At 45.0% G+C, this 27,868-nt stretch overlaps 1 protein-coding gene across 2 annotated transcripts; it reads right to left on the bottom strand.

The window, feature by feature from the left end:
* Positions 1-917: 917 nt before the first annotated feature.
* Positions 918-26,568, bottom strand: NRROS (negative regulator of reactive oxygen species). Of its 2 annotated transcripts, none has more exons than XM_055568566.1 (3): positions 26,327-26,568; positions 6,852-6,972; positions 918-3,125 (listed from the first exon to the last, which is right to left on the bottom strand). In XM_055568566.1, the coding sequence occupies exons 2-3, from the start codon at positions 6,957-6,959 to the stop codon at positions 1,155-1,157; spliced, it is 2,079 nt and encodes a 692-aa protein (XP_055424541.1). In that variant the 5' UTR covers positions 6,960-6,972; positions 26,327-26,568; the 3' UTR covers positions 918-1,154. The 2 variants fall into 2 exon arrangements, with proteins under 2 accessions (XP_055424541.1, XP_055424540.1); XM_055568565.1 differs by having other exon boundaries at positions 26,412-26,568.
* Between the last annotated feature and the right edge of the window lie 1,300 nt (positions 26,569-27,868).

The following is a 27,868-nucleotide window of genomic DNA, read 5'->3' as shown; positions in this document are numbered from 1 at the left end:
TGAAATGGCCTTGTTTATACTTGTAGAGCATCCAAGGGAAGTTTCAGCTTTGTCAAAGTAAGACCACTGTTTTTTTTTTGCTTTGATTTGCCTAAACATTTCTGCTGACATTTAGCCTTCACGGTAATAGTAATCAACTTGTGGGATTTCTATCCTCTCCCCACCTCCACACCCTCACCGCCCTTTATTTAATGAGCAGGGATAACAAGGCAAGGACAGCTCTCTCTCTCTCAACTACTGAAAGAGCCGTGTCTTTACGAACTTTTCCCCAGAGAGGAGCAGAGAAACTGTTCACCGTGGGGAGGAAGGGGGAAAGGAAACTAGGAACGTGGTGAGTCCAGATACCGAACATCTGCTAAGAAGTTTTCGTGGGTTTTGTGGAGAGTAGGAGTGTTCACAAGCTGAGAGAATTCCCTCCTTTCTGCATTCCTGTCTACTTGCCCTCAGAACAAGGACTGTGCCGGGTATTCAGTCACTACCTGAAGAAACCCAGGGCCCCCTGTTACTGTTCTCTTAACTTTTCCATGGAACGGTCATGTTTGCCTGCTGGAGACTCTGGGCATGAACCCAGGACACCCAGAGAGGAGCCTGTTGCAGGCCCACTCTGGCTGCAGTGGCAACGCAAATGAAGACAGGAGGCGAGAGGTCCTGTCTCAGAGTCCCCAGCTTGGCTCTGAAAGACTCATCCCTGAGGAACCCTCAGCACACTGACTCTCTCCATCCACAGGACGAGATTTGAGCTCTTGGAGGTGTTTTTGCTGCAGGGAAGCACGGAATCCCTTCCCTTTCTCCCCAGCTCCAGGGATGTCACCAAAAGAAGGGCACAAACATAACCTGTGTGAAACTGCCAAAAAAAAAAAATTTAGGAAAAAAAAAACACAAGGTGAATTTGATTTTAAAAATATTTATAAGACACATTTTTTTATTTTCACAGAATATCACTTAATAAATATTTTACCAAGATGGTTGAGGATATACCACAGTGAAGGAGGAAGAACCTGGGACAACTAAGGGATGGAAACATTTTAAACTTTAATTTAAACCTCAGTTCATCAGATTTGTCTTCTGCATCAGATCTTGAAACGCAGCAGAGAAGGTGTCCTTACACGCACAGACCAAAGTTCTAATGTGGGCACGTTAGAACATAGTCGGGGTCAGTATATGGAGGACCAGTGGCAGCGGCTCTTGATGACCTGAAGCAGAGGCTTCCGGAACGTGAGGAAGGTGATGGTGCAGGCCACCAGCAGGGTGAGGCAGCTGGGAAGGATAAGCACGAGGTACAGCAGGCCCATGTCCACCCGCTCCCACTTACAAACCTGAGGAACGCCCGCGGGCAGCTCCGTCAGGCGAATGACCTTGGAGGAGAGGTTGCAAGTGACCATGGCCAAGTCGGCGACAATGTGCAGGCGCTGCAGGGCCCCCCAGTCCTCCACACCACAGCAGTCATATGGATTCTGACTGAGGTAGACGGTCCGCAGGCTTCCTGCGAGCTGCTCAGACACCGCCCTCTGAGGAAGGGCCGTGAGCAAGTTTCTGCGGAGATCCAGGGTCTGCAGGGCCAGGCTGCCCCCGAACCTTGGGAAACTGGTCAAGGCATTTCCTGACAGGTCCAAGCTCCTCAGATTCTCAAATGCAGAGAAGTCCAACTCTGCGAAGCTGGAAGTGAGGCCCACGTTCCTGAGAGACAGGACCTGTAATGTGGGGGCAACATCCCAGAGAGGGGCAATGCTTCCATTCAGAACCCCCCAGTTTCCAGACAGGTCTAAGTGGGTGAGAGCGGTGCCCTGAAATGAGCAGTCTTGTAGTGCCTCCAGCCCACAGTCCTCCAGGGACAGGCTCTGCAAAGATGCCACATTTCTGAAATCCACACAGCCAGGGGTGCCCCCGGGGTCCAAGCTTGCAGGCAGGGGACAAAGTGAGATCTGATTATGGCTCATGTCAACTGTAACGAGGTTCCTGGCATTGGCAAAAAGGCCAGCGGGGACACCCAGGAGTTGGTTGGAGCTCAGGTTGAAGGACCGGAGGCTCCTCAGGCAGCCAGGGAGCCCCGGAGCCAAGTGCAGCTCTGACAGCTGGTTCTGACTCAGGTCCAACTCCACAAGCGCCCCTGGCGGTTCATGCTCCCGGATGTGGAGCGTCACCAGGCAGTTCTGCTTGAGGTTCAAGTGGGAGAGGGAAGGCATTTTTTTAAGGAAGCCATCTGGCAAGTACTGGAACTGGTTCTGGCTCATATCCAGGAAGCGGAGACCGGAGAGGTCGCTGGACGCGAACTCCTCCCAGAGGTTGACGGTGGTGATGTTGGTCACGTTGCCATCCACCAGGAGGAACTGGGCCACCATCTCCTGTGGTGAGGAGGTGTTGTACAGGTCCCTGTAGAAGCCCATGTTGTTGTCCCGCAGCAGCAGCGTGTGCAGCTTGCTGCACTGGGGCAGGAGGGGGAAGAACAGCAGCTGATTGTGAGAGAGGTCCAGGGTCTCCAGCTCAAAGGCGGCCTCTCCCCCAGACGCTAGGAACCACTCCAGGACGTTGTAGCTGACATTGAGGGACCGCAGCTGGGTGAGGCTGAAATCCACAAGGCATGGGAGGTTGTTATAGGCCAGGTTGAGGTGTCTCAGCTGTGTCAGGCCATCAAAAGCACCACCCTCAATCTCAAAGATGTAGTTCCTCTGCAAGTCCAGCTCCCTGAGGTGGCCCAGGCCCTCAAAGACGGACTCATCGAGCCTCATGATGATGTTCCTTGCCAGGGACACGGACTCCAGTGAAGACAGGTTCTGGAGCATGAGAGCCGCCATGTCCTCCGTCAGGGAGTTCCCTGACAAGTCCAGCATGCGCAGACCGCGCAGGCTGTGGAGGGCAGCTGCCGTCTCCTTGTAGCGCTCGGAGAGGGCGTTGTCAGGCAGCGCCAGGCTGCGCAGGCGGGCCTGCTCCTGAAAGGCGACGTGGCCGATGCGCTCCAGGTAGCAGTCGTGCAGACTGAGGCTCTCCAGGAAAGGGTAACGCTGCAGCGAGTTGTTCCCCAGGGTCCTGAGAGGGTTGGCATCCAGGAGGAGCGTCCGGGAGGAGGGCGGGAGATCGCTGGGCACTGAAGCAAGGTTCCGCCCTCGACAGTCAGCTACTCCATCCAGCTAGGTCCAGAAACACACTGGTCAGGGGGGCAGGGGGCCTCTGAGGTTGGGGTCATATGTACAGAAACAGAGTTCACTCATCTGACTGCTTACTTAATGCTCCAGGCCTCACTCAGAACCCACAGTGTTTGAGAAGATTGGAGCTCCTGTCCTCAAGCGCTGAGTGCTGACATTTGCTCTTACAGTATGGTTTTAACTGCAGAAAGGGACCAAGGATCAGGTCTCTACCTGAGTTTGAATCCCTCCTCTGCCCTTTGTTCCCTATGTGACCTTGAGCAAGTAATTTAGCCTAAATCTGGTATGTCTTTGGGAAAATGGAGATAAAGTTATTTAGCTCCATTGGTAAAGAATCTAACTGCAATGCAGGAGACCAGGGTTTGATCCCTGGGCCGGGAAGATTCCCTGGAGATGGAGATGGCAACCCACTCCAGTATTCTTGTCTGGAAAATCCCATGGACAGAGGAGCCTGGTGGGCTACAGTCCATGAGGTCGCAAGAATAGGACATGACTTAGTGACTAAACCACAGTACCTACTTCAGAGGACTGTAGTGAGATTAGGCAAGAGGTTACACAGCGCCTGGCACTCAGTGGAGCTATTAATGCAGTGTCTATTTCATTGTTAATGCTATGATCTTAAGATCTGTGTGTTTAGCAGGGACGCTGCTCAAGAACTAGCAGTGCTGTGGCACCCTGATTTCACCCAAAGAAATTTTGCCCAGGAGGCTCCTCTACACTCCTAGCTGATAAATATTACAGCTCAGGAGGACTTGAGAGCTCATCACCCTGAATCCCCTGAAGTAAAGGGGGTTCTGGAGAGGACAAGCGAAGAGCCAATGGCAGCACTGAGACTGGAGCCCAGTGCTCTCACTGCCAGATTCAGTGCTTTTCCTCAGTGCAGTGGCATTCCTTTCCATAGACTGGTCAGTAGGACAAGGTTTGTGATTGTCTACAATTGTGGACCCAATCCCAGGGGAGAAGAATCTGAGAGAGAGGAAAAAGCACCACTTTGAAGAGATGACAGACTCAAGTCTGAATCTTGGCTGTGCTACTTTCTAGCTTTGGACTCTGGGCAAGGAATTAACCTCTTGGAGCCCCAAGTTCTTTATCTGATTATTAAAATAAACCTTCTCATAATTAAAAATGGATACACTATATAAATGTACAAAATTATTCCGTAACCTCAGTCTCTCCTTCAAAGAAATGCCGTTATCCTTCTGTTACATCTCCTCTGGACTCTTTCCAAAGATATTATCTAACTTAAAAAAAACATTTTTTTTTTTTTTTGCAACATGGATGGACCTAGATATTATCATACTAAGTGAAGTAAATCAGAAAGAGAAAGACAAATATCACATGATATTGCTTATATGTGGAATCTTTAAAAAAGAGAAGGATACAAATGAACTTATATACAAAATCGAAATAGACCCGCAGACATAGAAGGTTATCAAGGAAAGGTGTAGGGACAGATAAATTAAAAGTTTGGGATTAACATAAACACACTGCTGTATGCAAAATAACCAACAAGGACTTACTATACTCAATATTTTGTAATAACCTACAAGAGAAAAGAATCTGAAAAAGAATATATATATATCTGAATCATTTTGCTATACACCTAAAACTAACACAACATTGTAAATCAGCTATACTTCAATTTAAAAAATAAATTTAAAAATAAAAAAAATTTTAATGAGACTGCATTCTAAAAACTATTCAGTAATTAACTTCCCCTGCCCCCATTAATAAAATGTGATAGACATATTGCCTTGGCAATAAAAATAAATTTTATCACATTCTTTTTGGCAACTGTATGTTACGTCATTGCATGAAGAGCACAGAAGTTGAGAGCCAGATCTCTAGGATCAGCCCACTGATTCTGCTTTTTATCAAACGTGTGACCTTAGGCTGGTACCTAACCAGTCAAGAACTTCATTACATCACCAGTAAAACGGAAATTATATTTGTAATTTTCTCATAGGTCTGTTTTGAGGATTCAGTGTGATTGTCAATGTAAAGCACTTAACACAGAACCTGCCACATAAATGCTTAATAAATGTTAGCTAGACCGATTATTCAGTTCAGTCGCTCAGTCGTGTCCAACTCTTTGCGACCCCATGAATCACAGCACAGTTCTGAGTGCTTTACATACACTAACTCATTTAGTCATCACTGAAGTCCAGTGTTATGGTATTACTGGTTGGTACTATTATTAACTACATGTCTTACAGATGAGGGAACTGAAGCACAGATTGGCTCAATGTCACCAGCTAGTAAGTGGTGGGGCTGGGGTTTAAACCTGTTCTGACTCATAACCCCTACCTTCTGTGTGTGTGCGTGCTAAGTCGCTTCAGTCGTGTCAGACTCTTTGCAACCCTATGGACTGTAGCCTGCCAGTTTCTGTGTCTATGGGCTTCTCCAGGCAAGAATACTGGAGTGGGTTGCCATGTCCTCCTCCAGGGGATCTTCCAGACTCAGGGATCGAACCCACGTCTCTTACATCTCCTGCACTGGCAGGCAAGTTCTTTTAGCACGAGAGCCACCTGGGAAGCCCAGGTTTAAACCTGGTCTGGCTCATAACCCCTACCCTCTACTGAAGTCTCTTTCAGCGTAGTGGTTAGAGGTTACTAAAAGTGGTTAAGAATCATGACCAGCTGGGTTTTTAAGATTCATCAGCTTGAAGAACACATTTTTGAATGTATTAACCCTGACGACTTCCCAGGTGGCGCTAGCGGTAAAAGAACTTGCCTGCTAATGCAGGAAACATAAGAGATGCAGGTTCCATCCCTGGGTTGGGAAGATCCCCTGGAGGAGGCCAAAGCAACCTACTCCAGTATTCTAGCCTAGAGAATCCCATGGACAGAGGAGCCTGGAGAACCACGGTCCATAGTGTTGCAAAGAGTTGGACACAACTAAAGCAATTTAGCATGCAGGCACACATTAATCCTGGAATCCAATTTATCTTCCCAGTGCCTAGTACATAACGTGTGTGTGTGTGTGTGTGTGTGTGTGTGTGTGTGTGTGTTAGTTGCATAGTCATGTCCGACTCTTTGCAACCCCATAGACCGCAGCCCACCAGGCCCCTGGCTCAAGGAATATTCATTAACTGTATGTTTCTCAAGCAGACTTTTTGACACCACTGAGTTATAGGCAAAGGAGAAACTTTCTAGAGTGTGCTCAGTTGTTAGGATTCAAGTCTGCTTCCATATATAGGCTGAAAGCCCAGGAAAGGGTGAACCACAGAAGCTCAGGTATCTCTCACCAGACTGTCTTAAGCCTGAGCGTGGTAGGGATGTTGCTGTGCAGGGCAGCGTGGGCAGCATGCTCTTTAGTACAGCTGGTTAAGAATTCTCTACTGGCTCACACACAGGCTCTGAGGTAGGGCTTTTCCAAATTTAATATGCCCCACCCAGAGACTCTGATACCATTAGTGAAGCTCCATCATCCAGATTCCTAACAAAGTTTCAGGTGGCTGCCCTTGGTGTGCCTCTGAGATCACCTGTCCTCAGTAGGTATGAGAAAGGTGGGGCAGGGCCTTTCCCAGGCATCATATTTACCTTTTATTAAAGAGAAACTTGCACATGGCATTGTGGTAAGAAGGTACAGAGTGATTCAGACTCATTCATCCCGTCCCCTCCTTGATTGACAATCCATCAGCTTTCGGACTGGACCCAACCTCATCAGGACAGGAGCAACAGACAACTTGGACTACCCAGGAAAACTCACCAACTCACAGCCCCCTTGCGAAGCTGCTGTGACCATTCCACTTCGGTGCCTCCATTCCACTGTCAGGAAGTGAAAACCCAGGCAGAGCCAGAGGGGCAGTAGCTCCATCTCAAGTGCAGCACTGTGGACGGAGGGCAAGGAAGGAGCTGGTAAGAGAAGGACATCCCAGAGGGCTGCTGTGCCCTCCTTGTAGAAGAAGCCAGTTCCCACTGTGTCTGCTCTCGGAGGCCCACAGCTATGGGGAGGTGGAAACCCACAGATTATTCAAATACCTCAAGTTAGCCAGAACATTTAACCTTTCACTGCAACTCTCAACAAGAACTCATTTTCATTTTGCCTCTACAATTTGGTGGGCAGGTGGCTGAACCTGAAACTCTCAAGAGTCCAGAAACAGAAGAGAGAAGCAAATGTTTTGAGGAACCAGGTCTCAGGTCACCTAGAGTTTGCCATGTCTTATAGTTCTGTTGAAATGTTCCTCTCAAAGCTCAAATCTGCCTGATGCATCGCCTGAACTCAATAAATACTTGCTGAATAAATGAATGAAAGAATAGTGAACTGTGATTGAAATATTAACTGTAGCCTCTGGTCTCACAGAGTTACTAATTGTTGTGTTGACATGAGGCTTTTAGAAAGAGTAGATCTCATTGATTAACTCATTTGAATACAGACCTTTGAAAACAGGATTTTGGTATTTTGCCTCCATAAGGGAAACGCCTGAGGGAAAAATGAAAAAAAGCAATCTTCAAATATAACAAGGACTATGATAAACTGTGATTACTGGCTCTCTTACCCAGCCAGTGAGCACACAACAGAAGTCATGAGGAGGCATAAAATTATACATATATCAATAGAATTTAGATATGCAGATGACACCATCCTTATGGCAGAAAGCGAAGAACTAAAGAGCCTCTTGATGAAAGTGAAAGAGGAGAGTGAAAAAGTTGGCTTAAAGCTCAACATTCAGAAAACTAAGATCATGGCATCCAGTCCCATCACTTCATGGCAAATAGATGGGGAAACAGTGGAAACATGGCTGATTTTATTTTGGGGGGCTCCAAAAATCACTGCAGATGGTGATTGCAGCCATGAAATTAAAAGATGCTTACTCCTTGGAAGGAAAGTTATGACCAACCTAGACAGCATATTAAAAAGCAAAGACATTACTTAGTCAACAAAGGTCAGTCTAGCCAAGGCTATGGTTTTTCCAGTGGTCATGTATGGATGTGAGAGTTGGACTATAAAGAAAGCTGAGCACAGAAGAATTGATGCTTTTGAACTGTGGTGTTGGAGAAGACTCTTGAGAGTTCCTTGGACTACAAAGAGATCCAAGCAGTCCATCCTAAAGGAAATCAGTCCTGGGTGTTCATTGGAAGGACTGATGTTGAAGCTGAAACTCCAATATTTTGGCCACCTGATGTGAAGAGTTGACTCATTTGAAAAGACCCTGATGTTAGGAAAGATTGAAGGTAGGAGGAGAAGGGAACGACAGAGGATGAGATGATTGGATGGCATCACCGACTCAATGGGCATGAGTTTGGGTAAACTCCGGGAGTTGGTGATGGACAGGGAGGCCTGGCATGCTTCGGTTCATGGGGTCACAAAGAGTCGGACACGGCTGAGCGACTGAACTGAACTGAACTGAATAGAATTTAGAAACAAAGAGAAACTTTAATGGAAATGTAATATACCCTCCACCATTGCATTTTTACAGGGCCAAAGATGAAAAGGCCAAAGACAGTAATAGGTTATTCAAGATCAACTTAGTTGCCAGGCTGGAAGTAGCCTGCAGACTCCCCTCCCTGAGTTCCGGGATGAGTAACCAGGGTAATTTCTTACCCAGGAGGTGCTGTTGAGTTGACTGTCCTCTTGTTGGGAGAGTTTACAGCCGGGTGGCATCCCCTCCCAGCTCTGCATTCCTCAGAATCAGAGGTAATTCCCTGGCCCCCAGCATTTCACCTGCCCCATCCTTTCCTTGACATCTACCCAGGAAGGCCCACAGGATCTGTTCTTGAGTCTCCTGGACCAGCAGTTCCAGTGCTACCATGAATCTTCTCCCCTATTCCATGGGACCCACAAACCTTTCTGCCTGACACATCTAGCCATCTTGGGCCCCTTCCTCTTTCCCTTTCTTCGAATAAGTTTACACATCTCTACAGCTAATTTTAACATTCTGGTCAGATTTGAATACTCACCAGTGAAAACAGATGGACAGAAAAGCTAAGTGAAACCAGGTAAGTCAGCTTTAACCTTCGCTTCAGGTCGGGCCAGCTCCCCTTACCACAGAGGGAACCTCCAATTCAGGATTTATCCGTATTTGCCAGACACTGGGAATCCCCTTCCCAGGCTCACCTTCCGCTTCTGCACTTGTGCAGGAATTATTACCTTATGGCATATGCAGGGCACAGATGGCAAAAACAGAGCCATATGGGCTGCTCTCCTCAGTAAACTTCCAGTCCTCACACACATATGCACACAAGGTGGGGTCACTGCCTACCTTGAGAGAAGGTTGCCAAACTTAGCATATTACAAGATGCCATTTGAATATCAGACACACAACAAAAAACAGTTTTAAAATTTGCCAGCTTTAATGTTTCTTTTCTTTCTTTTCTTTTTTTTTTTTTGGCTGTGCTGCATGGCTTGTGGGATCTTAGTTCCTTGACCCAGGGATCGAACCTAGGCCTCGACAGTGAAAAGTGCTAAATCCTAACCACTGGACTGCCAGGGAATTCCCCAAACAACTTTTTAGTGTAAATATGTCCCGTGCAATATTTGGGACATACTTATACTAAAAAAAAAAAAAAATCACTGACACTCAAATTTCACTGTATCCTCTATTTTATTGAGGAGAGGGAGGTGGGAACCATGGACTTCCTTCCTTCATCCCTCACCCTCTCTGTCAGGCTTGGGATGGTACATGCTGCTGTGACCTTCTAGAACTGTCAACCCTGTATACTGATATCAAGTTCAGATGTATTCAGGGCAAGAGTACAGGAGTATAACTCTGCAGACTGGAATGCCAAATAGGCCTGATGTCAGTTATGCCCAGACTGTAACTTTAATTTCTGGATCAACAAGAAAACCTTTGCAAATTTAAAGCATATTTTCTCCTAAACTCAGCCAACCAGCCCAGAAAGCCTCTTGCTGTACCCTCTGGGCACTCTATCTTTCATGAGGCAGCACAGGAAGATTACAGGATTTGGAACCAGACAGACCAGGGTTTGAATTCTGGTTCCAGTATTTGTTATTCGTCCCTGAGTCATTCATATGAAGTCTCCGAAACTCAGCTAATCCTTCTATAACACAGATAATAATAACTACTCAGAATTTTTATGAGAATCAAATAGTATATATGAAAGTACTTCAACTATGAAGGTACTTAATAGCATAATTATTATTTATGAGTTCTTAACACCTATGGGCTGGTTGAGTAGCTATAACTCCTATGTGTAATCTCCAAGGTAATTTAACAGCTACAGAAAAAGGGGAAAGAATGAATAATTTGGTTGGAAGAATGAATAAATCATTATATCAACTAAAATTGTAAAAGTTATCTGAGAAGGTTGGATTACAAATTCTGCGTTAATAAATTCCAGAACAAATGTATTTCAACAGAAACAAAAAAGGCTAATCCTAGTAACAGATGAGAGCTATTTGTCCTTGAAGCCATGGTTTACCCTCCCCAACTCAGCTCTGGTTCGCTGGGGGCTGACTTCTGAGGGCTCTGGATGTCAGCTGGTCTCCAGCTGGCCTGGTTACTGGGAGGTTAGTTAGAAGGTAGAAGGAAAAGAAAATCCATGGTATTTCTCTCCCGCCCTCTCTGCCTGGGACTGAGAAGTTCTTAAGCTTTTTCTGGTGACTTCCAGGCTCTGGTAACTTCCTTCCTCTATCCTCCCCCTACCTAGGAAGGTGGCAGCTTCCTGAGGTTGCTAATCTCTGGACTAACTGTCTGTTCTCTAGTTGGCGTCTCAGCCTCTTCCATCATGTGTACCCAATTTCCTGCATTAAATTTCCTCTGTTTTTAAATAATCTGTGTGTTTCTGTTTTCTGGTTGGAGCCTGGCTAATACAGTGATGTAAGTGAGGATGGGCTTGGAACAAAACTAAACAAAAAGGTATGTAATGACTCTGAAAAGCAATAAAAGGCTTTCAAAATAATAATCATTTAGGTTGAAAAACACTCTTCCTGGAGCATGTAGCTGCAGAAGCCTTCCTTAGAGCCATGGCACAGTGGATTGTGTGTGCTCAATTGTGTCCGACTCCTTGCGACCCCATGAGCTGCAGTCAGACTCCTCTGTCTGTGGGATTTCCCAGGCAAGAATACTGGAGCAGTTGCCATTTCCTACTGTTGGGGATCGTCCCTACTCAGGGATCAAAACTGCATTCCAGATTCTTTACCACTGAGCTACCTGGAAAGCCCAAGGCACAGTGAAGGAATCAAGATTAACAATTGGAATGCCAAATCTTCATGGGAAAATCCCATGAACCTTCTTCTGTGTGCACAGGACTGCCTCCCTCCTCCCACACTTAAGTGAGGACCGCTTAACAGCATCTCCAACTGGATGAGAGTGTCTATGTGTAAGCATGCTTTTTAAAAAAATAACCCTCCCACTTTATTCCTATTTGTCTGATAACTTCTGAAAAATACATCCATTTTTAAATCAAATGTTACTCATCTTAGATACATTTTTGGTGGAGAAAAAAGAAGTGAACAAAGAACAAGTATGATGGAGGGTACACATGACATATGACGTTAATAATTTAAATGAGGTAACCTGGAACCTCCCCTCATTATATTAAAGGGGCTTGGATCAAGGGTGCCTATTTCATGGGCTTGAACCACAGTGGGAGCCATAGAGTAATACAAAAGAACTGCAAATCAACCCATGTTCCAAGTAGAGCCTGATAAGTACCGTGTTTCCTCCTGGTCTGGGTGACCACTGGGCAAGTATCCAATATAAGATCTGAGATCCTGACATGAGAAGCAGATGGCATTAACAGAATCTACTTGCACCTCTTTTTGTTAAACCAGATAATGAAGTTGAAGAGTTTTTTCCAAGTGTGGAAGCAGAAAATGCTAAATCCATTTTTTTTAATATAGTGGTGGCTCAGTCAGTAAAGAATCTGCCTGCAGGGTGGGTTCGATCCCTGGGTTGGGAATACCCCCTGGAGGAGGGCATGGCAACCCATTCCAGTATTCTTGCCTGGAGAATCCCTATGGACAGAGGAGCCTGGCGGGCTGCAGTCCATGGGGTCACAGAGTTGGACTTGACCGAACAACTAAACACACATGGAAGATTGCCAGGAGAAATAACAATAACCTCAGATATGCAGATGACACCACCTTTATGGCAGAAAGTGAAGAGGAACTAAATAGCCGCTTGATGAAGGTGAAAGATAGTGAAAAAGCTGGCTTAAACTCAACATTCAAAAAACAAAGATCGTGGCATCCGGTTCCATCACTTCACGGCAAATAGATGGCAAAACAATGGAAACGGTGACAGACTTTATTTTCTTGGGCTCCAAAATCACTGTAGACGGTGACTGTAGCCATGAAATTAAAAGACGCTTGCTCCTTGGAAGAAAACCTATGACAGCATATTAAAAAGCAGGGAAATTACTTTGTCAACAAAGCTCTGTCTAGACAAAGCTATGGTTTTTCCAGTAGTCATGTATGGATGTGAGAGTTGGACCATAAAGAAAGCTGAGTGCCAAAGAATTGATGCTTTTGAACTGTGGTGTTGGAGAAGACTCTTGAGAGCCCCTTGGACTGCAAGGAGATTAAACCAGTCAATCCTAAAAGAAATCAACCCTGAATAGTCATTGGAAGGACTGATACTGAAGCTCCAATACTTTGGCCACCTGATATATTGGAAACATCTGATTCACTGGAAACGACTCTGATGCTGGGAAAGATTGAAGGCAGGAGAAGGGGATGACAGAGGATGAGATGGTTAGATGGCATCACTGACTCAATGGACATGAGTTTGACCAAGCTCCGGGAGATGGTGAAGGACAGGGAAACCCGGTGTGCTGCAGTCCATGGGGTCACAAAGAGTCAGACATGACTGAGCGACTGAACAACAACAAATAAGTCCTATATTCATTTATTCAGCTAATGATTTCTATAATCTCTCTATTATCTTTTATCCTGTCATAGTTATCATGGATATTACTAAAGTCAGAGACTGTGAATTTCTTATTAGTGAAAAGTTTTCAAGGGACAAGATGCCATTGACCTAGATGTGGGCAGGAGACAAGATTCTATACTGTCTGTAACATGTCTGACTTGGAGATATTAAGATTATAAATCCCATGTCGTGTGTGAGGCCCTCTTAGTGTTGCATTTATATTTTTTCTCTATCTTCTATCTATTCTGTTTGTGTCCTCACAAACTGTCCTTCCTGGTTCCTCTTTAAGAAGTCCTTGAACTATTAGGACCTCAAATGTTTAGTGGCATCCCTTATATAACCATTCATCTTGATACTATGTTTTCTAATCAGATATCATAAAAACCTGTGATTCAACCCCACATTCATCCCTTGTCTATAAAGAATATTCCTTTTTTTAGACAGAAAGACAATTGGCTTTCTGTCTGGTTTTTCTCTTTCCGGATCTGGTCATCATAAATAAGTGGTGAAAATAAATTTATTTCATAAAACAACATGCACCAAGACTATATTCTGAAACAGGAGGACACTAACAGTGAGGAGGAAGAATGTGTATCGGCTGCAAAAACTCCTGTTTTAGAAATTATGCTTGTTTGTTTTTTCTGTTTCTACAAAACAATAGGGAGAAGCTTCTGCTTCATTGAGCCAAGTGAGGTGAAAGGAGACTGACTGGATGGCCCCGCGGGCTGGGTGGAATGAGGGGAAGGGATGGGAACATTTACTCCTTTTGGAAGGAGCATCCTGATCCTGCCAGGAGTGGCTGGGCTGTAAGCTGGGGCAGTGCTTCCTTATCCATCGTCATGACTGCATCAGTACTGGGCTCAGGATTGCTTGGATGGAAGAAGACTGTCACATACAGGCCAAGGAGTGGCTCCTGTCCAGGAGACCTGGGTAACACTTTCTTTTGTAAAGGACAGGGAAGAAATGATAAGTGAAACCTTTTGATTGGTCTCTGCTTCTTGAAGTCCTGAAATTTCCATCTCTATCATCAAAAGAAGCAAAATACAGGATGGCAGCAGTGTCCCTGTTTTTGTCAGGTCCTCTGACAAACACTGGAGAAGGAAATGGCAATCCACTCCAGTATTCATGCTGGAAATCCCATGGACAAAGGAACCTGGTGGGCTACAGCCCATAGGGTTGCAAAGAGTCAGACATAACTTAGCGACTAAACAGCTGACAAACACAAATGTACACTATTTTTTTCTTCAAACGGACGTAGGTTTTCCTGTATTAATAAAATACAAGGTCTTTTAAGGGTTATTGATTCCAACTAGCTTTCTGTTGCTATGTAATGTCTTATTCAGCAGATAGTAAAACACAGCCATCAGGTAAGGGCTGATCTATAGGTATTTTTGTGCATACAAAGGGCTCCTCATACTCAAAGTTTGGGAATACTGAGAAATAACTCTGGGCTTCCATGGTGGCTCAAACAGCAAAGAATCCGCCTGCCAATGCAGAAGACACAGGTTCAGTCCCTGGGCTGGAAAGATCCCCTGGAGAAGGGAATGGCTACCCACTCCAATATTCTCGCCTGGAGAATCCCATGGACAGAGGATCCTGGTGGGCTACAGTCCATGGGGTCACAAAGAATCAGACAGGACTGATCAACTAACACACACACACACACACACACACACACACACACACACAGGGAGTAATTCTGACCCGAGCTTTGGGTTTGCTTTGTTGGTGTTTTCTGCTTCATTTTCACAAAGGATGCTGGATTCCTAGTATTCAGAAGCACCCTGAACGTCACCTCCTCACTCCCTCGCCTTCCCGCCCTCTCCAGCTGCTGCTACTACCGTTAGCAGCTGCCACGGAGCTGGGACTGCAACTTCTTTGCTAAGGGCACTATTAGCAAGTGCTAAGAGTGTTATCAATACATTAGCACGTAATTGAGAATTTTCTCTGCAAAATAATCAGATAAGCTAAAAAAGGCTTTAAAGAAAGAGGTTTGTAGGTGAAAGTGGAGAACTCTCAGAGGTACTTGGTGTTAGAAGCAAATATTTATAGACTGGTTGGGGGTGGGGCATGAGGAGCAGACTCTCTAGAAGCAGAGTTGGCACAAGTGTGGGGTGTAAACGTATGACAGTGACATCCCAGAACACAAAAGGCACAGGCGCTAGGGAGAGGACTCCACGGCAAGGGAGTCCGCCTTTGTTTAAAAATAAAAGAGCAAATCCCACTTGGGATCCTGGGAGAAAGGGAAGGGCAGCTGGTCACAGACCACAGAGAAGAGATAATGAAGAACAGAAACCCCAGTCTGTGACCACTTCAAATAATTCCTACTACCAAAAAGTATTTGAATGCCTCAGGCAAGCAGCTCTAGTTTCTGAGTTTCAGCAAAAAAAAAACCAAAAAACTCAACTGTCTCCAGATGGTCATATTTAGCATCTCCCCTGATGAGACCACCTGCATCCTGAGTCTCCAGGTGTCCTGCCTTCGGAAACAAAGTCCCACCTCGGTAGCACCCTTGCTAAAAATTGTTTGCCCTGAGCCCAGTCAAAATGAAACAATTAGAAAGATATAGACTGTAAGATGTCTCACAAGACAACTGGCTTCGACTCTTTAAAAAAAGTCAGTTTTGAAAAACAAAGAAAGACAGGGGAGGGAAGAGGTCTGATTACAAGTGACTAAGAAACATAATACAGTCAAATCTAATGCATGTAACTTGAGTGGATTTCGGATTTTAAAAAAATCTCTAAAAGAAAATTTTGAGACAATTGGGGAAATTTATGTGTGTACTAAATGCTGTCTTTTTAGATAGTATTAATGTACAGATGATATTACCAGATTGTTGCTATCTTTCTTAGGTACGATAAGGATCCTGTGGTCATGTACAAAAATGTCTTATTCTTAGGAAATGCGTGCTGTAATATTTGGGGGTGAAATTTCACAATTTCTACAATTTATATAATCTTCCTTCAAACGGCTCAACAGAGAGAATTAAAGCAAATTACTACCAACTAGCAAATTTAGCATTATACTTTCTTTTAACTTTCCTGTAAATTTCATATGTTTCAAACTTTTTTTTTAAAGAGGAAAATGAAATAAAGGTGGGAGTTCCTAAAGGAAGTGTGATAATGGTAATCTTTTGTCCCCAAACTTCCAGGAATGTACCTTTTTTCTAAAGTTCTTCTCAGAAAGGTACTCAGGAAACATTTAAGCTTAAAATGAGTTACACATAAACCTTTAAAATATCCTGAAAATTCTAACACTTTGACATTTGAATCAGAGCTTCCAGACAGCACCTCTCTCTCATACCTGAAAGGGGTAGAGGTTTTTAGATCACGTGGTCTGACTGTGGTTCAAGAGACGTGGCTGATGTACTACTGTAACTTCCACTGTCCAGGTACGTAGCTCTGTCCACCACAACCACAGTCCCTCTGGAGGGGCAGTCCTCAGAAGACGCTTGTGAGCTCACCACTATCTGTACCTCCACCAAGCTGACAGGAAGTACCTGACCCACGGAGGTCAATCCTTACGTGCGGCCGGCACCCATGAGTGATCTCAGTGCAGAGAGACAAGGGAGAGAATCAGGTAATTGGCAGTGAAATTGGAGCCAAGAGGCACAGAGAGAGAAGGTGGAATTGAATCTTGAGGGATTTGCCATGAGGAAGCAGTTAGAAGCTAGATGACAAGGCACAGAAAAAACAGAACAGGACAGAATAGAATGAGACAGTCAACGGGGAGCAGAGAGCAGAGAAGACACTGGGAAGAATGGCAAGAGGATGAACTGCACAGGCTGGGAGACAGGGTGGCGAGAAGGGCTCAAGGCTGCCTCTCTGGTTCCTGGTGTTTCTTGGAAATTGCTGGGTTCATTTCTGAGCTCCGTGGTGTTCCATGGTAGTACTTCACCACCATCACCACCTGCATAGGCTGGCCCACACATTGCATCATGGCAATGAAAAGAACCTAACTAAAACAGGACTTGTGCTCTTTGGTAAGCTGAAACAAAACAATGTAATATTTCAAAAAAGCACAGTCAAGTGACTGAAATCTGAATGCAGGAATGTATTTTTCAAAGTGCATCCTACAGGCAAGAATCACAAGGGATGATAAAACTAAATGTGAAATTTTGTTGGGAAACAAGAAATTAATATAGTCTTAAAGTATCTTCTTATTTCATTACTTGTTAATGCAAAAGTAAAAGCTTTATAGTGGAAACTGGCAAACGCCTCCTTAACCAAATGATCAAAATACTTTACAGGCTTTACTGGGGTACTTGGTAAAATTTGAATACAGACAACATTTGAAATAATAGAATTATATCAATGTTAATTTACTGGGCTTCCCCTGTGGCTCATCAGTAAAGAATCCACCCGTCAATGCAGGAGACGTGGGTTCGATCTCTGGGTCAGGAAGATCCCCTGGAGAAAGGAAATGGCAACCCACTCCAGTACTTTTGCCTAGGAAATCCCATGGACAGAGGAATCTGGCAGTGTACCTGGGGTTGCACAAGAGTTGGACACAACTAAGCGACTACACAACAATGTCAATTTACCAAATTTTGATCACTGTCCTCTGGTTATGTAAGTCTATCCTTGTTCTTAGAAAATATATAATGAATTATTTAGAAGTAAAGAGCATGATGTCTGCAACATTACTGATGTTCCGATTTCTCCTCATTCTCACCAACACTGGTCATTTTCGGTCACTTCTATCATAGACACCCTAGCATGTGAAGTGTATCCTTTGTTGCCTTGATTCGAATTTCCCTGAGGACGAACAATGTTGAGCATTTGTCATATGTTTACTGACTATTTCTGTCTTCTTTGGAGAAATATCCAAAATGTGGACCTTTACATCCAAAGATTTTTAAATTTTGATCTTGGAATTACATGTAAAAGAAAATGCAGAATAGTTATAAAAGTAAAGGCCCAGTTGTATCTTTGATCAAATTAATTCATTCCCATATTTTGCAAAGAATATTGACTTATTAAAAAAGAACATACAAATTGAGGATTGGAGCAAAAGAGCCTTTAGAATTGAGATGTGTTATTCAGACCTCATGATTTGTTTCTCTGACTTCCTCTCTTAATGATGAATTTGTTAACAGAAAATAAACTTATGGTTACCATTAGGGGACAGATGGAACAGGTTCAAAGCCTGGCTCTCATCTTGGGTACATCACTCAATTTCTTTCTTTTTTTTTTTTTTTATCACTCAATTTCTTGGCCTCAATATTCTTCCAGTAAAATGGAAATGGCTGTGCTGCAAGGTTATTACTGTATTAAGACAACTTTTATAACAAAGTTGAAAAAATACTTTTTGTCATCCTTAAGTATCCTCATTCCCGGGAAGCTGTCCACCTGCCTAGGCTTAAACACAACGAGGGGCAGCTCCCTGTTTTGTGAGCAGCTGGTTGTACTACTGGGGCCCCTTTGCACTTGCTTCTGGGACCTGGATCCCACTCTGAGCCCGGACAAATAAGTGAGGAGTTGCACATTTGAATTTAGTCACTGACCACACTTTTGAGGAGAGCTGTAGCTTTCTGAAGGGACTACCCACCAGTGTGCAGGAGGAGAGATCACTCAGACCAGAAAGATGAAATGATATGGACAAGGTGCCACAGGGAACACACAGCAGTAGCTTCCAAGCACTGGTTTAATATTCAGATCTCTTTCCTACTCGGAGACTAGCACACCTGGTCAATCAGCCTCCACAGAGGCTCCTGTGAGAAGAATCTTCGTCTGGGAAGGGCTCCCTCCACTTGGAGGCAGCCTGGAGGCCACAGAGGCTCTTCTTCCTTTGGGCTCTTCCTATGGCAATTCCAGGCAGCCAGGGTGTGGAGAGTGCTACTCTGTGGACTTCCATCTCCTCGGGGCTACAAATGAGTCAACCAGCTTCCCTGTGTGGTCAGGGTCAGCCTTTGGAACCAACAGAAGTCAGTGGGCTCCATCCCGTCCCATAGCCACAGGCTGCATCTGGCCACAGGCGTAAAAATTGCAAATCTGCTCCTACTGGGGTGGTAGTACCTTGCTGTCACACGGCTGGTGGTATCACCTTTGTGCAGAGAGACCCACACTCTCTCTCTGATAGGCATCTAACCAATAATGTATGTTTCAAACTTGTCACTTCCGTTCAGTATCACAGGTTTGTTCTCTCTGATCACCTCACTCTTGTGGTGGCTCTGGTTGACAATAATAGCTGCCTTGCTGACCTCACAGGGTTTTGTCAAGACTGAATGAGAGAATGTGTGTGTGTGACAAGGCTTTGTCAATAAGGAAATGTTGTGGACTTCACTAACAAGATAGTGTCAGGTTAAAGGGAAGGCAGAGTTCCTCTACAAACAGGGAGCTCGTGTTAAATAACACAGAGGGGCTGCAACACTGTCTCCCTTCCCTGTGAGCTGCAGGGTATGGCCCTTGGGACATTCAGGGGAGACATCACCCAGAGTCTGTGAGAGATTATGCACGGAAGGGGTTACAGATGATAACTGAGGCTTACTGCTCAGAGTGGAAATATATCACTCCCACTCAACCACTGACCTTAGTTCCCTTGAGAAAGAGCACACCTCAGGAATGAAATGATATGGATTCCTGATAACTGACCAGCTCAGTTGATAGTATTCAAGCTCCCAGAGCACCTTCCAGGCTATTAGCTGTAATAACTAATGCTTATGGAATGCTCACCTTAGAATAAGTGCTCTACATAAAATAATCTTCAGAAAATCCTAGCAAGTAAATGTTCTCTTCCTCACTTTACACTTGGTAAATTGAGGCTCTCATAGGTTTGGGACAGCTATAGAATGTCAGAGCTGCAATTCAAATTTAGTCTGTGAGTCCAGCAAAACTCAGTGTCAATCCCCAAAGCCCCAGCCATCCTGGAATATCCTTGACTAACTTACACACTGTTTCTCTATGGAAAGGCCCTTTTTCAGGCCTTCTCCAACTGCTGAACTCCTATTCATTCTTCAGGGACCCATATAGGTGTCACTTCCTCATTATATCCTAACAGTTCAGATGCATAAGGATCCAATAATTCAAATAATATGATATTATATTATAGATAGTTATAACTCCTATGGAAGTTTTAAATTACTTGGTTTTTATATTTATGAAGAGGAATGTGGGCAGTTATTAAATATTAATAGTAATTTCTCCAAATTTTTATTATGAAAAATTTTAACATAGGGCAAAGTTGAAAAAACTTTAACGGGGATCACTGGTATACCCACCACCTATATTCTAATACTAACATTTTATTATACTTGCTTTTCCCCTGGAGGAGGAAATGACAACCCACTCCAGTATTTCTGCCTGGAAAATCCCATGGACAGAGGAGCCTGACAGAGTCAGACACAACTGAGCAGCTGAGCACACATGCTTGTTTTTAATTATACATCCATCCATCTACCCATCCTTCTATCCATCCTGCAAGCCATCTTGTTTTTTGATTCATTTCAAAATAGATTGCAGTCATCAGCACACCTCCCCCTAAATACTTCAGAATGCATAACTAGTGATTTAACCTTTAAAAAACGTTCCTACTTTTTCAATCTTCTGGGTCAATTTAATTACTTTAATCTCAATTTAATTGAGATTGCAAAGTCAGCTGTTTTATTTGGAAAAAAAGTTTCTGTCTTGTAAGAGAAAAAAAAGATTTGATAATCACAGCCTCAGTGTTCTCAGCCAGAATTAGGAGGAAAGCAGCTCATCCTAAACAGTGAATGACTGATAGCCTCTTTAATGCACTGCTGTTTAATAGATATTTATATAAGTTTTCATTATATTATATAATGAAATGTTCGTGGTGTAGTTTCAGGACAGTATGGGAGATAGTTTTGCCCTTTTCAAAATCCCCCAAATTATACTAGCAAGGTGGGCCTCCTGCTCTAAGGCTATTTCTTTTTCTCTCTTAACACTTATCTGAATTCCCAGAGGAATGAAAGTAATGTGATTTTTTAACCCTTTCATCAAAAAACTAATGATTTTAGGGAATTTTTAGATAAAGCAAAACAGTTGGATTATGACTTGTTGCATGTGTACGTGCTCAATCATGTACAACTCTTTGTGACCCATAGACTGTAGCCTGCCAGGCTCCTTTGTCCATGGAATTTTCCAGGCAAGAGTACTGGAGTGGGTAGTCATTTCCTACTCCAGGATAACTTAATGTTACTGGTTAATAACAATAGCACTTGAGGTTGCAAAGGCTTCTTATAGATATTTGATCTCATTTAATACTTGAAACAGGGGACGACAGAGGATGAGATGGCTGGATGGCATCACTGACTCGATGGACGTGAGTTTGAGTGAACTCCGGGAGTTGGTGATGGACAGGGAGGCCTGGCGTGCTGCGATTCATGGGGTCGCAAAGAGTCGGACACGACTGAGCTACTGAGCTGAACTGAACTGAATATTTGAAACAGTTCTACACGGTAGGAATTATCATCTCCATTTTTATTGTGGTAAAATATACATACAATTCACCATTTTAACCTTTTTGAGTGTACATTCAGTAGAATTAAATGCATTTACACTGCTGTGCAATCTCACCATTATCCCCCTCCAGAGGTTTTTTATCATCCCAAAGCAAAATTCTGTCCCATCAAACAATAGCTCCCCCTTCTTCCCTCTCCTCAGCCCATGATTACCACTATTCTTTCTCTATACATTTGCCTATTCCAGGTACCTTATATAAGTGGAATCATATATTATTAATGTTTGTCCTTTTCTGCCCGAATTATTTCATTTAGGATAATAGTTTCAAGGTCCCTTCATGTTATAGCCTGCATCAGAAAGTCATTCCTTTTTGTGACTGAATAATACACAGATCGCATTTTGTTCCCCCCATTAATCCATCAGTGGACATTTGGGTTGTTTCTACCTTTTGGCAATTGTGAATAATGCTGCTGTGAACATTAGTGCACAAATATCTATAGTACAGTCATTGTTTATTATTCCCATTTTACAAACAATAAATCTAAGGTTCAAAAGGGTTTCCCTGGTGGCTCAGCTGGTGAAGAATCTGCCTGCAATGCAGGAGACTTGGGTTTGATCCCTGGGTTGGGAAGATCCCCTGGAGAAGGGAACAGCTACCCAGTCCAGTATTCTGGCTTGGAGAATTCCATAGACTGTATAGTCCATGGGGGTCGCAAAGAATCATACACAACTGAGTGACTTTCATTCTCAAGATTCAACAAGGCCAAAGTGAATTGCTTAAGTCTCATAGCTTGTAGACAGTGAAGCCAAAACTAGAGGTGAGTACTTCCCTAGCAGCCCAGTGGTTAAGACTCTGAGCTCCCAATGTAGGGGACACAGGTTCGATCCCTGGTAGGGCAACTGAGATCCCACAAGCTGCTCGGCACAGCCAAAAAACAAAACCAAATCGGAGCTGAGTTCTGGCCCAGATAGGAGGTGCTGGATGTGCACCTGTTTGGGAAGAATATATACTGGGGCAACGTTCAGCTGGGTTGTACAGGTAAGTATTTATTGGTAAACAGATATCCCATGAGCCCCCACCCCAGCTTCCTGGCTGCTCTCTTGGAACTCCCAGCCCCCTTTCCCCCATTATCCAGCAACCAAGGAGGTAACATCTGACCTGGGGTTGGGGAAGTCCCAGGATCCTGCCTCTAAGGACAATGTCCATTCCGATTGGTTAGTGCCTATACCTATGGTGTTTGATATTCTGAATAGTACTCTTGAGTGTTCACGTAGTTAAGGTCTTCTCTGTGGATGAAGTACCTTGTCAATGCCATGGTGTGTACCTATGACAAAGACGAGACCCTCTGGAGGTTCTGCAAAAAGAGCTATAGAAAACCTAGAAAAAACTGAGGATTTAGAAGGAAATAATAAGACACTAATATTAGCAAAAATTTGGTCAGTTTAGGGACCCAAGGATGGAGAAGGAAATGGCAACCCATTCCAGTATTCTTGCCTGGAGGATCCCAGGGACAGAGGAGCTTGGTGGGCTGCCGTGTATGGGATCACACAGAGTTGAACACAACTGAAGTGACTTAGCAGCAGCAGCAGGGACCCAAGGAAGGGCACAAGAACCTAGAAAAAGAGAAAGGTCATAGAGAGAGCCCCATGAGGAAGACTCGGGGTGTCAAGCTGAGCAGTGATGGGGAGACCATCAACATGTCAGAAGGTGAAGGAGGTGGCCCGGGGCCAGGAATGGAAAGACTCACTTTCCCTCACCCTGCAGGCTAAGGGAGGGAGCTCAGCCTTGGCATTTGGTGGGACCACTGAGGGGAGACACTGGAAAGGCAGAAGAGACCTGAGGGATCATGGCTGGGCCAAACAAAGAGTGAAATAGGGACAACCAAGAGGAGCCGGTGTCCAGCCTGGCTAAAAGAGAACAACATGAGGTTGTGGGAGAGTGTAATGTGCACCCAAGGTGATCCCCTGCAGGGCACTGTGGGTGCTGGGCTGCCTCAGACACTTAAGTGCTGCTTGAGAGAGCCAGGGTGGAAAAACAGAGCCCCAAGGGTTACCTTGTGAAGAAAAATCCCCTCCCTATTCTTTTCTTTCTTGGAAGGGACAACAGAAAGTTCTGGGGTACAGAGCACAGCATCTGACCATAGTGACCTTGTGGGTTAAGGCTGGAGGTGGGGAGTCCCTGGGTCTTCAGAGGGCTTTGTGGCCATGTTTAGCCATCACTGGCACCAGTCCTGGTCCTCATGCCCACCTTGCTGGTGAGACACACTCCAAGGTTCCACTTCCTCCTTTACACCCTTTGCTCAGTCTAAAATCACTCACACATTAAAATGAGAAGACACATGTGGTTTGGTCTCAGCTCCTGACTCCATTTACTCTGGAAACCAGTTGGTTTTGTCTACCCACATTCATTTCTCGTTCTGGTAACAGCTCCTCAATTCCCCTTTGAGGAAATCACCTCTTGTTTTCTTTCTTGCTTTTATTTTTAAAAATGTTTTATTTGTGGTAAAACACACTAACATAAAATTTACCACCTGAGCCATTTTTAAGTGCAGAAATTTTTAGTGTTAAGTACATTTACATTGTTGTGCAACCAACCCCCTTCCTTTCTTAAAAATCTGTGTTCTTTTGGGTCTGGCCTCAACTCAAGGCTCCAAAGTGAGGACTATGAACAAATCTGGGCCCATCAGAGCTGCCTAATTCCTTAACCACAGTGATTGGTTTATAAAAGGTACAACACAGATGCCAAGCCAAAGAGAATCAATCCAAAGATTTCTGCTAGTACTACTAGAAAAGAGGCTTTCTCTTCCTACTTCAGATGCCAAACTGATAGGAATTAAGCTTAAAGCTTCAGGCAGCCATCTTTGCCAACAACTTTAGGATCTGCCTAATAATGAAGCCTACACAGAGGAAAGCAAAACTGAGGCATGAAGATAGATGGATTCCTGGCAATGTTTGAGCACCCAGATCCAGCCATGCCTAAAGCTATTCCCCATAGACTTTTTCATTATTGGAAACAATAAATCCTCTTTTTTTTTTTGCTGAAACCAAGCTCAGTTGGATTTTTGTCAATTGCAACTAAACAACCCCTAAACTCAAGTTGACATTTGCTCATGAGGCTTGATAAAATCATGTCCTTTTCCCCTCTTCTCACCTCTCTGAGCTTTCAGAGATCATCACCTAACCTAGTCTAGAATCTCCCACATAGTAAACATATGACATTTATTACATTTATTTGATGACGAGGTTGAGAAGAAGAAGAATGCGGGAGGGCGAATGAGTGTAACAAGGAAAAATATTTGTCACTAATGTGCAGATCCATCAGTGAGCATCCCTGCGCATATAAGCCTGTTCCAAGAAAGATAATGTTTTTTAACCTTGGGTGCAAGCCCACCCTCCCCTAATGTATGTGGTTACAGTGTGGATCTGAGCACGATGTGAGGTACACCTAGTGTTCCGTCCAAGAGTCTAGCTCACACTTGGTGATGTGGATGCACATTACAGCCAGAACACAGATTACAATCAGTACTGGCATCACTTTTTTGAAAGAATCACAAAGACTAGAGACAGACAGGTCAACATATTCCTAACACAGGCCCAAAGACAATTACCAGGAGCCTTCTGCTTTTGGATGATGGGTTTAAGGACTCTATGGGATCAGGTTCACATGGGTTTTCATGAAGTTCCCATGAGGGCACCCGTTAGATAAGATTACCTTCTTTGTGAAAGAGGTCTTGGGTTTTGTTAGACCTAAACACAAGAGTTGAGGTCCCCCACCCCATGATTCTATAATCCCCTCTAGGAACTCTCAGACATACATGTACAAATCTATGTGGTATGCGAGGAAAATAAATAAGCCTTGGGGCTATATAACCCAGCAAACCATCAACAACCACAGAAAGAGTCCGTACAGCCAGTAGGTGAAGGGGGCACTGGAGGCCCCAGTTCAAGGCCAACTCTATGAACTGGATGATTCTCCCATCCAGATTGCTAATAGGTTGTACCCATCATGGAAGAAACCTCCACTGGAGTCCCTTCACCCCCAACAACCCTCTTGGGAATTGCACCACCCTATGGGGTCGTACAGAGTTGGACACGACTGAAGTGACGCAGCAGCAGCAGCAGCAAACCAGCCCTATCCAGGAGTTCTATCCCTGGGACCCTGCCTCAGCCTTCTGCAATCCCAGCCACCCTTGGTCACGTGGTCACCTCCCCTCAGGGGTGCAGTGAACTGGCAGCTGATTCTCAGGGCAGCCTGCAGCCCACTCGGTGGCTCCGAACTTCTGTCAGTTCCTAAGGGCTGGGGGATATATGCTGATCCTTCCAGAATCCAGGCCACCTGGAGATGGCCTGAGGGCTACAAAAGAGCACTGGACACCAGGGTCAGAGAGGCCTGGAGTCAAGTCTCTGGGCTGTGGGAATCTCCCATGGACACACACACTCGGTGGGGAAAGGGTTTTGCCTGTCTTCACAGCTCTATCCCCACCCAACACCTTGAACTCGAACTAGGTGGCACGTGGAAGATATCCTTAAGTATGTCCTTATTCATCAGTCTCCCGGTCTTCAACTATGAAATCTTGGTTCTCAGTCCACATTGTGGGGCAGGAAAGGCAGGCTCAGTGTTCACAGCCGAGACTCATTACATCCAGTCACCCAGCCCCAGGAGGGAGCATTATTGTTCCCATTTGGCAGATGAAGACACTGAGGCTCAGGAATTCTCCCCATAGAGCCAGGAATCAAACCCGGGTCTGACTCCGAAACCCTTGCTGTTTCCACTACACCATGCCACCCCTAAGTCTCCCAGAGAAGGTATTTCCACCTCCACCCAGAGCCGCAGCACCCGAACAGAACTGGTGGAGCTTGGATGCAGCAAGCCACAACTTCCCTGTCAGCCCCCCACTGCGGGCCACGGACGCTTGACCTCCTACCTTCAAACTTGGTCCGAGCCTCCCGCCTCCGGAGGGGCCGCGGCCGCCCGCCCGGTGGGGAGCCCGCCCCGCAGGAAATACTCACGGCTCCCGCAGGCCCAGGCGGCTCCTCGGGGCGCATCCTCTCCCGGGACTCCGGCCTCCTCCTCGACAGCAGCCGAACGCGGGGCTGAGCTGCCTCCTCTCTCTGGGGCATCAGATTATTTTAGCACTTGCGGAAGGAACTGACGGAAACTGAAGTCACATGGAGAACGAGCCGCTCAGCAACTCAGCACTCGCGGAGAGCAGGCATCTTAGAGGGAACTGCAGCCGCAGGGGAGGCGGGGTTGGGGGGGGGGGTGTTGGGGGGGAGGGTGGCGAGGAGGATGGGAGAACGTGAGGGCGGGCAGGAGGGCGGGAGGCAGTGGCCCTCGGACTACCTGCTGGATGAGTCGAGAAGGTAAGGTATTTGTATGGTCTCCCAATCGTGCTAACCGAGGCTCCTCGGGCTTTCTTACCTTAGAGATTTTGGGGGGGTGGGAGCTGGGGGCCCCTGCCTACAAGCTCTGCTGACCCAGAAACTCTTCTTCAAGGTTAGGTCAAGCCAGGTCAAGCTAGGGCAGATTTTGAGAATGGGTAGGATACACGTTTCCCAAGTGGGAGAGAATCATCCATCCAGGTCGTCTTTACTTGACTCCAGCATATTAAAAAAAAAAAGAAAGAAGAAAGAAAATGAAATGGAAATTGCTTTGTGGAAGATTGTCAGGGTGCCCTGAACTTCTTGGATGAATTTTTTGTGCCCGATGTGTACAAAATTGCGAAGAATTCAAAAGAATAATTGAATTCGTAACAGTCACCATCAAAGGGGCGTGCCAGGCACTATCCTAAGAGCTTCCTGTGCATTATCTCCTGTTCTCCAAAAGCTTACCATCTAGTAGAGAAGGCAAAATATTTACAGCGTCTGTTGCATGCAGAATGAGTAATGCAAAGAAGCACACTTGGGGAGTTTTAGAGCCAGGATCTCCAGTTCTGCTCTTTCCTGTCAGATCTGGAGGTGGAAGCGTCCTTGAGGGCTGCCTCGCATCTCGTGTAGCCTGCCGATTTGTGATTCTGTATTGCGGTTGTCAGCATGCCCATCCTTAGAGAACAGAAGCAAGTCCTTCCTGCCCCAAACATCCAGTAAGTAAATTGTCTCTGCTCCCTAAAATGTTCATTTGTGACGGTAATAAATGATAACACCAGTGAAAAAAAACGGAATAAAAGTCGAATTATCACTAGGTTGTCTTTTAGGCGTTTTTCTTCTCATGGTATACACATTTTCTACTCCCATATCTTTTGTGTCTACCAATCTGTTGCTTATTCCCAAATTGTAATTCTTAGCTCCAACATTCTCTCCTAGGAGAGAAGCAGCATGGTTCTCTCAGATATGTTCTCAGACATATTTTTTAACTGTCTATTGGTCAATGTCCCAGAGTGGCTGAAATACAACGTGCCCTAAAGTGAACTCATCCTTTGGCCTAGCTGGTTTCTCTCCCTGTTTGGCTGTCACTATTTATGGCATGC

Source organism: Bubalus kerabau, chromosome 2 (genome assembly GCF_029407905.1).
Source record: "Bubalus kerabau isolate K-KA32 ecotype Philippines breed swamp buffalo chromosome 2, PCC_UOA_SB_1v2, whole genome shotgun sequence".
NCBI lineage: Eukaryota > Metazoa > Chordata > Mammalia > Artiodactyla > Bovidae > Bubalus > Bubalus kerabau.
This window is presented reverse-complemented; position numbering and strand designations above follow the sequence as displayed.

Bases quoted from the DNA above. Each gene is read 5' to 3' on its own strand.
- NRROS (XM_055568566.1), bottom strand. From the start codon at position 6,959: ATGGAGCTACTGCCCCTCTGGCTCTGCCTGGGTTTTCACTTCCTGACA. The intron at 3,126-6,851 runs GTGAGTTTTCCT...TTCTGGACCTAG, and splicing joins CGCAAGGGGGCTGTGAGTTG to CTGGATGGAGTAGCTGACTG.